The sequence below is a fragment of the Anolis carolinensis genome, chromosome Y (assembly GCF_035594765.1).
Source record: "Anolis carolinensis isolate JA03-04 chromosome Y, rAnoCar3.1.pri, whole genome shotgun sequence".
Taxonomy (NCBI): Eukaryota; Metazoa; Chordata; class Lepidosauria; order Squamata; family Dactyloidae; genus Anolis; species Anolis carolinensis.
Window position 1 is genome coordinate 20776 of NC_085848.1, and position 14225 is coordinate 35000.

General features: G+C 36.7%; 1 protein-coding gene across 1 annotated transcript; it reads left to right on the plus strand.

The window, feature by feature from the left end:
- Positions 1-728: 728 nt before the first annotated feature.
- LOC134292948 (forkhead box protein N4-like) lies at positions 729-8576 on the plus strand. Its single transcript, XM_062958834.1, has 8 exons — positions 729-842; positions 2831-2880; positions 2970-3044; positions 3180-3328; positions 3417-3513; positions 3613-3832; positions 6113-6511; positions 8326-8576. The coding sequence occupies exons 1-8, from the start codon at positions 731-733 to the stop codon at positions 8574-8576; spliced, it is 1353 nt and encodes a 450-aa protein (XP_062814904.1). The 5' UTR covers positions 729-730.
- Positions 8577-14225: the final 5649 nt, after the last annotated feature.

Here is a 14225-nt window from a genome sequence, read left to right on the forward strand (position 1 = left end):
TCAAATTTCCAGGTTGGGGGGCCTGTAGTTTTGTTGTTTTGTGGGTCGCCGTGATGCCATCACTCTTTTATATATATAGATAGATATATTATTTTTATTCCATTTTTAATTATTATTTTATTTTTATATTATATATCACTTATTATTTTGGTTATTATATTATTTTTATTATATATAATATTATATAATACATTATATATTATATATATTATTTTTATTCCATTTTTATTATTATTCTATTTTTATATTATAGATCATTTATTATTTCAGTTATTATATTATTTTTTGTTATATTTTATTATTTTATACATCATTTTTGTTCTGTGACGTTATCCTCATTTTTATTCTGTTTCTATTATTCTATTATTTTTGTTATTATATATTTTATTATTTTATAGATCATTCTATTATTTTAGTTTGTTTTTGTAATCTTATTTTTTATTTAATTTATTATTATTATTTTTATTTTATCGTTGTTACATTAAGAATTATTTTGTATTTTATTTTATTGTTTTCTGTATTATTTTTGTATTTATATTTTATATTAATTATATATCATTGTAGCATTGATTAAATATATATTCATTACATATTTTATATTATTTTATCCTATTACTTGTATTCCATTGCATACTATTATTTATTTGTTTTCACTAGTCTCCTATGGGTCTATGGCATGTATATGAACGGAGGCAAACTACGTCTCTCTTTTGTGTGTGCTTCCAGGGCAATGGATGACCCTCCTCCTCCTCCTCCTCCTGCGGGGGATTTGCAGTGCCTCTCCTGGCTCACCTCCGTGGACGTCCCACGTCTACAGAGCAGGACCCGACCAACACACACAGGTACCAAGATGGACCTTGACTTCCGATGGTCAATCTTGACTTCCTATGCTCAACATTGACTTCTTCCTATGGTAAACACTGACATATCAAGCTGAACATTGACTTCCTATGGTCACCATTGACTTCCTATAATCAATGTAGACTTACTAAGCTGAAGGTTGGCTTCCTATGGTCACCGTTGACTTCTGATGGTCACCGTTGACTTCCAGTGGTCACTGTTGACTTCCTATAATCAATGTAGACTAAGCTGAATGTTGGCTTCCTATGGTCACTGTTGGCTTCCTATGGTCACTGTTGGCTTCCTATGGTTACCGTTGGCTCCTTATGGTCACCGTTGGCTTCTTATGGTCACCGTTGGCTTCCTATGGTCACCGTTGGCTTCCTATGGTCACCGTTGGCTTCCTATGGTCACCGTTGGCTTCCTATGGTCACCGTTGGCTTCCTATGGTCACCGTTGGCTTCCTATGGTCACCGTTGACTTCCTATGGTCACCGTTGACTTCCAGTGGTCACTGTTGACTTCCTATAATCAATGTAGACTAAGCTGAATGTTGGCTTCCTATGGTCACTGTTGGCTTCCTATGGTCACTGTTGGCTTCCTATGGTTACCGTTGGCTCCTTATGGTCACCGTTGGCTTCTTATGGTCACCGTTGGCTTCTTATGGTCACCGTTGGCTTCCTATGGTCACCGTTGGCTTCCTATGGTCACCGTTGGCTTCCTATGGTCACCGTTGGCTTCCTATGGTCACCATTGGCTTCCTATGGTCACCGTTGGCTTCCTATGGTCACCGTTGGCTTCTTATGGTCACCGTTGGCTTCCTATGGTCACTGTTGACTTCCTATAATCAATGTAGACTAAGCTGAATGTTGGCTTCCTATGGTCACTGTTGGCTTCCTATGGTCACTGTTGGCTTCCTATGGTTACCGTTGGCTCCTTATGGTCACCGTTGGCTTCTTATGGTCACCGTTGGCTTCCTATGGTCACCGTTGGCTTCCTATGGTCACCGTTGGCTTCCTATGGTCACCGTTGGCTTCCTATGGTCACCGTTGGCTTCCTATGGTCACCGTTGGCTTCCTATGGTCACCGTTGACTTCCTATGGTCACCGTTGACTTCCAGTGGTCACTGTTGACTTCCTATAATCAATGTAGACTAAGCTGAATGTTGGCTTCCTATGGTCACTGTTGGCTTCCTATGGTCACTGTTGGCTTCCTATGGTTACCGTTGGCTCCTTATGGTCACCGTTGGCTTCTTATGGTCACCGTTGGCTTCTTATGGTCACCGTTGGCTTCCTATGGTCACCGTTGGCTTCCTATGGTCACCGTTGGCTTCCTATGGTCACCGTTGGCTTCCTATGGTCACCATTGGCTTCCTATGGTCACCGTTGGCTTCCTATGGTCACCGTTGGCTTCTTATGGTCACCGTTGGCTTCCTATGGTCACTGTTGGCTTCCTATGGTCACCGTTGGCTTCCTATGGTCACCGTTGGCTCCTTATGGTCACCGTTGGCTTCCTATGGTCACCGTTGGCTTCTTATGGTCACCGTTGGCTTCCTATGGTCACCGTTGACTTCCTATGCTCACCGTTGACTTCCTATGTTCACCGTTGACTTCCTACAATCAATGTAGACTTATCAAGCTGAATATTGACTTCCTGTGGTCAACACTGACTTCCTATGGTCACCGTTGACTTCTTATGCTCACCGTTGACTTCCAATGGTCACTGTTGACTTCCTACAATCAATGTAGACTTATCAAGCTGAACGTTGACTTCCTGTGGTCAACATTGACTTCCTATGGTCACCGTTAACTTCCCAAGGCCACCCTTGACTTCCTATGGTCACTGTTGACTTCCTATAATCAATGTAGACTTATCAAGCTAAACGTTGACTTCCGATGGTCACTGTTGACTTCCAATAATAATAATAATAATAATAATAATAATAATAATAATAATAATAATGTGTTGTTGTTTTCTGTGCCTGTATACAGGTCGCCTGCTGTCCTCCTCTCTGCCGCAAAGCATCCTGGGACTCAGCGCTGTGAGTGTGACCCCCTCCCTTCCCCCTCCTTGCCTTTCTCCCATTGGCTACAAGTCAAGGAGGAAGTTAACGCTTTCACTTCCCGTTAGGTCAGCCGCTATGCGCCGCTCTTCCCTCCGCCGCCATCTTGCCAGGAGCAGCAGGCCTTCGCCATGGCGCAACAGGTACTCGATGAATAGACTATAGGGAGCACCATTCAGGTGTTTCGGCCTCACCTGCAAATAGGTGAGGAAATGGGAAATGGAGTATTATATATAGAGGATTGATTGATGTGTGTTTGTTTACCTTGTATTTCCCAGTGTCCCCCGCAGGCCGCCATGTACAGCCATTCCTCCTATGCGCTGCAGCAGCAGCAGACACCGTATGCGCCTCCGCACATTGCGCCACTCAACAACAACGCCCAGGAAATGCACCCCAAGCATTACCCCAAACCCATATATTCCTACAGGTGGGTCTCTTCTATAGGTTTAATAGGACTTATAGGTGCCAAATATGGCGGGTCGGCCTCACCATAGTATTTTGTCTTCTTCTCACAGTTGCTTGATCGCAATGGCGCTGAAGAACAGCCAGACGGGCAGCCTCCCCGTGAGCGAGATCTACAGCTTCATGAAGGAGCACTTCCCCTACTTCAAGGTGAGCCAAGGGCGGGCTCCGTGGCTCCTCCCCCTTTGACCCCGTTCCGTTGACCCTTGAGGTCACTCAAGGTCACTTCCTTCCTTCCTTCTCTTGAAGACGGCGCCCGACGGATGGAAGAACTCGGTGCGGCACAACCTCTCGCTCAACAAGTGCTTCACGAAGGTGGAGAGCAAGGCCTCCTCCTCCTCCTCCTCTTCCTCGCGCAAGGGCTGCCTCTGGGCCCTGAACCCGGCCAAGATCGGGAAGATGGAGGAGGAGATGCAGAAGTGGAAGCGGAAGGACCTCCCCGCCATCCACAGGAGCATGGCCAACCCAGGTGAGATACTTCCCATGGACAACGTTGACTTACTAAGGTGAACGTCGACTTCCGATGGCCAATGTTGACTTCCTATGGCCAACGTTGACTTACTAAGATGAATGTTGACTTCCGATGGCCAATGTTGACTTCCTATGGCCAACGTTGACTTACTAAGATGAATGTTGACTTCCGATGGCCAATTTTAACTTTCTTTGGCCAATGTTGACTTACTAAGATGAATGTTGACTTCTGATGGCCAACATTGACTTTCTATGGCCAACGTTGACTTACTAGGATTAATTTTGACTTCCAATGGCAAATGTCAACTTTCTATGGCCAACATTGACTTACTGAGATGAACATGAACTTCCGATGGCCAACATTGACTTACTAAGATGAATGTTGTCTTCCGATGGCCAACGTTGAATTACTAAGATGAACGTTGTCTTCCGATGGCCAATGTTGACTTTCTATGGCCAACGTTGACTTACTAAGATGAACGTTGACTTTCAATGGCCAACGTTGACTTTCTATGGCCAATGTTGACTTACTAAGATGAACGTTGATTTCTGATGGCCAATGTCAACTTTCTATGTTGACTTACTAAGACGAACGTTGACTTTCAATAGCCAAGGTAAAATTTCTATGGCCAACGTTGACTTACTAAGACGAACGTTGACTTCCAATGGCCAATGTCAACTTTCTATGGCCAACGTTGACTTACTAAGATGAATGTTGACTTCTGATGGCCAGTGTTGACTTCCTATAGCCAACGTTGACTTACTAAGATGAACGTTGACTTTCAATGGCCAACGTTGACTTTCTATGGCCAATGTTGACTCACTAAGATGAACATTGACTTCTGATGGCCAATGTTGACTTCCTATGGTCAACGTTGACTTACTAAGTTGAACGTTGACTTCCTATGGCCAATGTTGACTTACTAAGATGAATGTTGACTTCCAATGGCCAACGTTGACTTCCTATGTTCAACCTTGACTTTCTAAGATGAACATTGACTTCTGATGGCCAACGTTGACTTCCTATTGCCAAGGTTGACTTACTAAGTTGAACGTTGACTTCCAATGGCCAGTGTTGACTTTCTATGGCCAAGGTTGACTTACTAAGATGAATGTTGACTTCCAATGGCCACTGTTGACTTCTGATACCCAATGTTGACTTCTGATACCCAATGTTGACTTATTAAGATGAACATTGACTTCAATGGCCAATGTTGACTTCTTATGGCTAATGTTCACTTACTAAGATGAACATTGACTTCCAATGGCCAATGTTGAGTTCTTTTGGCCAACGTTTACTTACTAAGGTGAAGGTTGATGTCTGATGGCCAACGTTGACTTACTAAGATGAATGTTGACTTAAATGGCCAATGTTGACTTCCTATGGCCAACGTTGACTCCTGATACCCAATGTTGACTTATTAACATGGACGCTGACTTCAGATGGTCAACATTGACTAAGATGAACGTTGACTTCAATTGCCAATGTTGACTTCTTATGGACAATGTTCACTTTCTAAGATGAACATTGACTTCCAATAGCCAACACTGGCTTACTAAGATTGATGTTGACGTGCTGTAGACAATTTTGACTTACAGAGATGAACATTGACTTCTAATGACCAATGTTGACTTACTACCGTAGATGTCTGACAGCCAATGTTGACTTACATTCAACGTTGACTTCCAATGGCCAATGTTGACTTATTAAGATGAACGTTGACTTCTGATGGCCAACATTGATTTACTATGATCAACGTTGACTTCCAATTGTCAGTGCTGACTTCCAATGGCCAATGTTGACTTATTAAGATGAACGTTGACTTCTGATGGCCAACATTGATTTACTATGATCAACGTTGACTTCCAATTGTCAGTGCTGACTTCCAATGGCCAATGTTGACTTATTAAGATGAACGTTGACTTCTGATGGCCAACATTGATTTACTATGATCAACGTTGACTTCCAATTGTCAGTGTTGACTTCCTATGGCCAATGTTGACTTAAGAAAATGAACGTTGACTTCTGATGACCAATGATCACTTACTATGATGAACATTGACTTCCGATGGCCAACATTGATTTACTAAGATGAATGTTGACTTCTGAATGCTGACTTACTAGGATGAATTTTGACTTCCGATGGGGAATGTTGACTTCCAGAAATGAACGTTGACTTCTGAAGGCCAATGTTGACTAGACCCTTCTTCTTGAGAGGATATCTCTTCCATTTGAGATCAGTTCTTCTCTAACCTGTGTCCATTTCTCTTCCTATAGAAGAGCTGGACAAGCTGATCACAGACCGGCCAGAGAACTGCAGGAGGAAGCCCGCCGAGGGCGAAGCCGCCCGGAACATTGTGTCACGACCCACACAACAGCCTCCACCACAACCAGTGATGGCGCTGCCCTTGCCCCCACTGTCCTTGCACCACCAGGTCCAGGCCCAGTCCTGCATGGCGCCCGACTCTCCGGCCCCCGCGCAGACCCCACCACTACATGCCCTGCACAGCATGGGGCACGGCAGCCCCCTCCCCACACCCATGATGCCACCACCACCACCACCACCGACACATGGGGTCCTCCTCCGTGGCCCCGACTTCCTCAGCGCCGTCATGGCCGACATGGACGCCGAGGTGGACGCCCTGGACCCCAGCATCATGGACTTTGCCCTCCAAGGTGAGTGGCCCCTATAGCTCTCAATGGTGGACCATATTATACAGTGTATTCTCTATATATATGCACGTTAGTACATCTTGATTATATACTCTCGTCATTATTACTACATCATTATAATTTCTATATTATTATTAATCTTCTCTCACTCCAGAAGCAACTCCTGTTGCTCCTGAAATGAAAAATTATTATTATTATTATTATTATTATTATTATTATTATTATTATTAGACATGATCCCTGTGACCAACAGGGTGGAAGTAGATTTCCAGTATCCAATGTACTGCCACCCTATTGATCGCAGGTATAATGTTCAATAATAATAATAATAATTATTATTATTATTATCCAGCATATATATCTTAGTGTCAATAATAATAATAATAATAATAATAATAGAAATATTAAAGGTGTGATAATATAATCTAATGTACTATATATATATATTATTATTATCCAGCATATATATCTCATTTGCTGTGTCATACTTTGTGTCAATAATAATAATCATAATAATAATAATAATAATAATAATAATAATAATAGAAATATTAAAGGTGTGATAATATAATCTAATGTACTATATATATATATATTATTATTATTATCCAGCATATATATCTCATTTGCTGTGTCATACTTTGTGTCAATAATAATAATAATAATAATAATAATAGAAATATTAAAGGTGTGATAATATAATCTAATGTTTATATATATGTAATAATGATAATGCAATATAACAATATAATATAATGTAATATACTATTTATTTATATCCCTTCATGTCTCCTGAAGGAGACTCAAAGCAGCTACAATAATAATAAAAAATAATGTAAGGTGTCTAATAATAATAATAATATAAATAAAAATTATTATATTACATTACTATACCTATTATAGTATATTATTATAAAATAGTATATATTAATACTAATTATTATTATTATTATATTACATTACAATACCTATTATAGTATATTATTATAATATAGTATATATTAATACTAATAATAATATAAATAATAATAATTATATTACATTACAATACCTATTATAGTATATTATTATAATATAATATATATTAATACTACTACTACTAATATAAATAATAATTATATTACATTACTATACCTATTATAGTATATTATTATAAAATAGTATATATTAATAGTACTACTAATAATAATATAAATAATAATAATTATATCGCATTACATTACTATACCTAATAGTATATTATTATAATATAGTATACATAAATAATACTAACAATATAAATAATAATAATTATATCACATTACTATACCTATTATAGTATATTATTATAATATAGTATATATTAATAGTACTACTAATAATAATATAAATAATAATAATTATATCGCATTACATTACTATACCTATTATAGTATATTATTATAATATAGTATACATAAATAATACTAACAATATAAATAATAATTATATCACATTACTATACCTATTATAGTATATTATTATAATATAGTATATATTAATACTACTACTAATAATAATATAAATAATAATTATTATATTACATTACTATACCTATTATAGTATATTATTATAATATAGTATAGTATATTATTACTATACCCTAGTAATATTTTGTTACATTATTATAGTATTATTATAACACACCAGCACACTATAACTCACCTCGATCTGGATACTAGACTCCGAATGATGCAGCCGAGGATCGCATTGGGTTTTCTCGCTGGCGCATGCCATTGTTGGCTTAGGTTGTGGTCTACCAAGAAAGACCCCTAAGACCTCTTTGGACCCCTTTCTAGGAAACATCTGGGACGAGATCAAGGACGAGAGCTTCAACCTGGACAGCCTGGGGGCCTTCAGCCACTCTCCGCTGCCCGACTGCAACATGGCCTCCACCACCGGACTGAACCCGGCCTGCGGAGGAAGTGACCACTCCTTTTCGGACTTGCAAATGACCGGCCTCTATGCCACGTATGCCACGCTGGACGCTGCCGTCTCTTCTGCGCCCTACCTGGGTGCCCAAGGCAACAAGCCCATCACCCTCCATTGACTTCCGATGGTCAACGTTGACTTACTAACGTTGACTTATCAGGCTGAATGGTCACCATTGACTTCTGATGGTCACCGTTGACTTCTGATGGTCAACGTTGACTTCCTATAATTAATGTAGACTTACCAAGCTGGACGTTGACTTCCTATGCTCATCGTTGACTTCCTATGGTCAACGTTGACTTCCAATGGTCACCATTGACTTATCAGGCTGAACGTTGACTTCCAATGGTCACCATTGACTTCTGATGGTCACCGTTGACTTCTGATGGTCAACGTCGACTTCCTATAATTAATGTAGACTTACCAAGCTGGACGTTGACTTCCTATGCTCATCGTTGACTTCCTATGGTCAACGTTGACTTCCAATGGTCACCATTGACTTATCAGGCTGAACGTTGACTTCCAATGGTCACCATTGACTTATCAGGCTGAACGTTGACTTCCAATGGTCACCATTGACTTCTGATGGTCACCGTTGACTTCTGATGGTCAACGTCGACTTCCTATAATTAATGTAGACTTACCAAGCTGGACGTTGACTTCCTATGCTCATCGTTGACTTCCTATGGTCAACGTTGACTTCCAATGGTCACCATTGACTTATCAGGCTGAACGTTGACTTCCAATGGTCACCATTGACTTCTGATGGTCACCGTTGACTTCTGATGGTCAACGTTGACTTCCTATAATTAATGTAGACTTACCAAGCTGGACGTTGACTTCCTATGCTCATCGTTGACTTCCTATGGTCAACGTTGACTTCCAATGGTCACCATTGACTTATCAGGCTGAACGTTGACTTCCAATGGTCACCATTGACTTCTGATGGTCACCGTTGACTTCCTATAATTAATGTAGACTTACCAAGCTGGACGTTGACTTCCGATGGTCAACATTGACTTCTTATGTTGACTTACCAAGATAAACATTGACTTCTGATGGCCAATGTTGACTTATTAAGATGGACATTGACTTCCTATGGCCAACATTGACTTCTTATGTTGACTTACCAAGATAAAAATTGACTTCCGATGGCCAATGTTGACTTACCAAGATGGGCATTGACTTCCTATGGCCAACATTGACTTCTTATGTTGACTTACCAAGATAAACGTTGACTTCCGATGGCCAATGTTGACTTATCAAGATGGGCATGACTTCCTATGGCCAACATTGACTTCTTATGTTGACTTACCAAGATAAACATTGACTTCCTATGGCCAATGTTGACTTATCAAGATGGGCATTGACCTTCTATGGCCAACATTGACTTCTTATGTTGACTTACCAAGATGGGCATTGACTTCCTATGGCCAACATTGACTTTCGATGGCCAATGTTAACTTACCAAGATGGGCATTGACTTCCTATGGCCAACATTGACTTCTTATGTTTACTTACCAAGATAAACATTGACTTCCGATGACCAGTGTTGACTTCTGATACTCAGTGTTGACTTATTAAGATTCATGTTGACTTCCAATAACTTACCAAGATGAATGTTGACTTCCGATGCCCAACACTGAATTACCAAGATGAACATTGACTTCCTATGGCCAACGTTGACTTCCCATGTTCAGCGTTGACTTACCAAGATGAACATTGACTTCCGATAGCCAACATTGACTTCCGATGGCCAATGTTGATTTCCTTTGACCAGCATTGACTTATTAAGAAGAACATTGACTTCCAATAGTCAACACTGACTTAATAAGAGGAATGTTGACTTCTAATGGCCAACATTGACTTCCTGTGTTCAACGTTGACTTCCTAAAATGAATGTAGACTTTCAATGGCCAATATTGACTTCCTATGGCCAGTGTTGACTTCCCAAGATGAACATTGATTTCCAGTGGCCAACACTGACTTACCAAGATGAACGTTCACATCTGATGGCCAACATTGACTTCCTATGTTCAGTGTTAACTTACTAAGATGAATGTGGACTTTCAGTGGCCAATATTGACTTCTTATGATCAATGTTGACTTCCTAAGATGAACAATGATGTCCGGTGGCCAATGTTGACTTCTGATGGCTAACATGGACTTCCTTTGTCCAATGTTGACTTACCAAAATGAATGTTGACTATCTATGGCCAACATTGACTTCCTATGGCCAATGTTGACTTACCAAGATGAATGTTGACTTCCGATGGCCAACATTGACTTCCAATGGTCAACGTTGAGTTACTAAGATGAATGTTCACTTCCTATGGCCAACATTGACTTCCTATGTTAAACGTTGACTTACTAAGATGAATGTTGACTTCCTATGGCCAATATTGACTTCCTATGGCCAATGTTGACTTACAAAGATGAATGTTGACTTTCAATGGCCAATATTGACTTCCTATGGCCAATGTTGACTTAGAAAGATGAATGTTGACATTCAATGGCCAACATTGACTTTCAATGACCAACATTGACTTTTGATGGCCAATGTTGAATTCCTAAGATGAATTTTGACTTTCAATGGTTGACTTATTAAGGTGAATGTTGACCTCTAATGGCCAACATTGACTTCCTTTGGCCAACGTTGACTTTTGATGGCCAACTTTGGCTCACTAAGATGAACATTGACTTCTGATGGCCAACATTGACTTCTTATGGCCAACATTGATTTACCAAGACGAATATTGACTTTCAAAGGTTGACTTATTAAGATGAATGTTGACTTCTGATGGCCAACATCGACTCCTGATGGCCAACGTTGACTTACCAAGTTGAACATTGACTTCCTATGTTCAACGTTGAGTTCCTAAGATGAATGTTGACTTTCAATGGCCAACATTGACTTCCGATGGCCAATGTTGACTAAGATGAACATTGACTTCCTATGGACTGCTGTGCTTTTGTGTCATATAGACTCATAAATCCATGCATCACGATGAACAATTTAAACCATCTTTTCAAGGAAGGAATGAGGCTGATCTCTGAATATGAAATAATGTAATGATCCTGAAATATATTAGGGATTAACTTTTTTAAAGAGCAGGAACATAGGGTTTGATACTTAGACTTGAGTAGAGTTGTTGTTGTTGTTTTTTGTTTTTTTTACTGTAGGCAGGGTTACTGTTTGTAAATCTTATTTATAATTTATTTCCTATGAAATAGAATGTGAACCAGATTTTCAACCATCCGAAAACTCATGTTTATAAATGACTTAATTTAATTGTTCAACGTCTCCACATCAAGTCGCAATGACAACTCTGGATAGGAAACGGTTATTAAAATGTACTGTTTTGATAATTTAATAATAAAATTTGAGAATTTTATCCAGCTGTCTCTGTGTACACATGTGCATAACATTCGGACGCTGCGAAAGGAAAGGACAAAAATATCCCATCTTTGAACAATAGGATCAGCAAAATGTTGTTCCCCCAAAAAATAACATATTATATATATATATATATATATATATATATATATATATATATATATTATTATTGCCAACCACCAGCAGATTTATATATTATTGTTATACTATTTATATATTGAGAAAACTGTACATAAATTATTCTTATATACTACCAGTACTCTTGTCAATCATATATTTATTATTGCTATTATTAATAATAATACTGTGCGCAACACTATTATATTATTATTATTATTATTATTATTATTATATATAGGACTCCTGTACATGACACTACATGTTGTGACTGCAGTATAGAATAATAATAATATATAATATATATAGTATATATTATTAATATAATATATAATATAATATATAATAATATACAGCCAGCACTCCTGTATATGATACTAATGTCATGTTCAGAGATTGTAATAAATAATACTAATAATTATAAGAAATAATATATATAATATTATAATATATAATTATTATTATATACAGCCAGCGCTCTTGTATATGATTGCAGTATATAATTATAATAAAAATAATATAAATACAGTAGAGTCTCACTTTTCCAACACTCGCTTATCCAATGTTCTGGATTATCCAACGCATTTTTGTAGTCAATGTTTTCAATATATCATGATATTTTGGTGCTAAATTCGTAAATACAGTAATTACTACATAGCATTACTGTGTAATGAACTACTTTTTCTGCCAAATTTGTTGTATAACATGATGTTTTGGTTCTTAACTTGTAAAATCATAACCTAATTTGATGTTTAACAGGCTTTTCCTTAATCTCTCCTTATTATCCAACATATTCGCTTATCCAACGTTCTGCGGGCCCGTTTATGTTGGATAAGTGAGACTCTACTGTATTATCATTTATTACAATCTCTGAACATGACATTAGTATCATGTACTGGCTGTATATTATTATATATTATATTATTATATATTATATTAATAATATATACTATATACATATTATATTATATTGTTATATATTATTACTATTCTGTACTGCAATCACTGAACATGCAGTGTCATATAAAGTAGTGCTTCTTTATATAATAATAATAATAAAGATAATAATAAAATAATATTAGTTTTGTGTATATTATTATTATTATTATATTAAAATAAATAATAATATACACAAAACTAATATATTATTATATTATTATTATTATTAATATATAAAGAAGCACTCCTGTATATGACACTAATATATATTAGTTTAATAATAATATATTAGTTTTGTGTAATCTATCTTGTTTGCTGTGTCATAATAAAATAATAATAATATATTAGTTTTGTGTATAGTATTATTAATAACAGCAATAATAAATATATGATTGACAAGAGTACTGGCAGTATATAAGAATATTTTATGTACAGTTCTGGATAATCCAGAACGTTGGATAAGTGAGACTCTACTGTACTTATAATAGTAACATACTTCTACTACTACTAATAATAATATAGTAATAATAATAATAATAATAATAATAATAATAATAATAACAATATAATAATATATTAGTTTTGTGTACAGTATTATTAATAACAGCAATAATAAATATATGATTGACAAGAGTACTGGCAGTATATAAGAATATATACTTATATAAGGATAATCCAGAACATTGGATAAGTGAGACTCGACTGTACTTATAATAGTAACATACTTCTACTACTACTAATAATAATATAGTAGTAATAATAATAATAATAATAATAATAATATAATATATTAGTTTTGTGTACAGTATTATTAATAACAGCAATAATAAATATATGATTGACAAGAGTACTGGCAGTATATAAAAATATATACTTATATAAGGATAATCCAGAACATTGGATAAGTGAGACTCGACTGTACTTATAATAGTAACATACTTCTACTACTACTAATAATAATATAGTAATAATAATAATAATAATAATAATATAATAATATATTAGTTTTGTGTACAGTATTATTAATAACAGCAATAATAAATATATGATTGACAAGAGTACTGGCAGTATATAAGAATATATACTTATATAAGGATAATCCAGAACATTGGATAAGTGAGACTCTACTGTACTTATAATAGTAACATACTTCTACTACTACTAATAATAATATAGTAATAATAATAATAATAATAATATAATAATATATTAGTTTTGTGTACAGTATTATTAATAACAGCAATAATAAATATATGATTGACAAGAGTACTGGCAGTATATAAGAATATATACTTATATAAGGATAATCCAGAA

Coding starts and splice junctions, on each gene's coding strand:
- LOC134292948 (XM_062958834.1), top strand. CDS start 731: ATGGATGACCCTCCTCCTCCTCCTCCTCCTGCGGGGGATTTGCAGTGC. Junction 3,045..3,179: donor CCTTCGCCATGGCGCAACAG/GTACTCGATGAA, acceptor TGTATTTCCCAG/TGTCCCCCGCAGGCCGCCAT. Junction 3,329..3,416: donor AAACCCATATATTCCTACAG/GTGGGTCTCTTC, acceptor TTCTTCTCACAG/TTGCTTGATCGCAATGGCGC.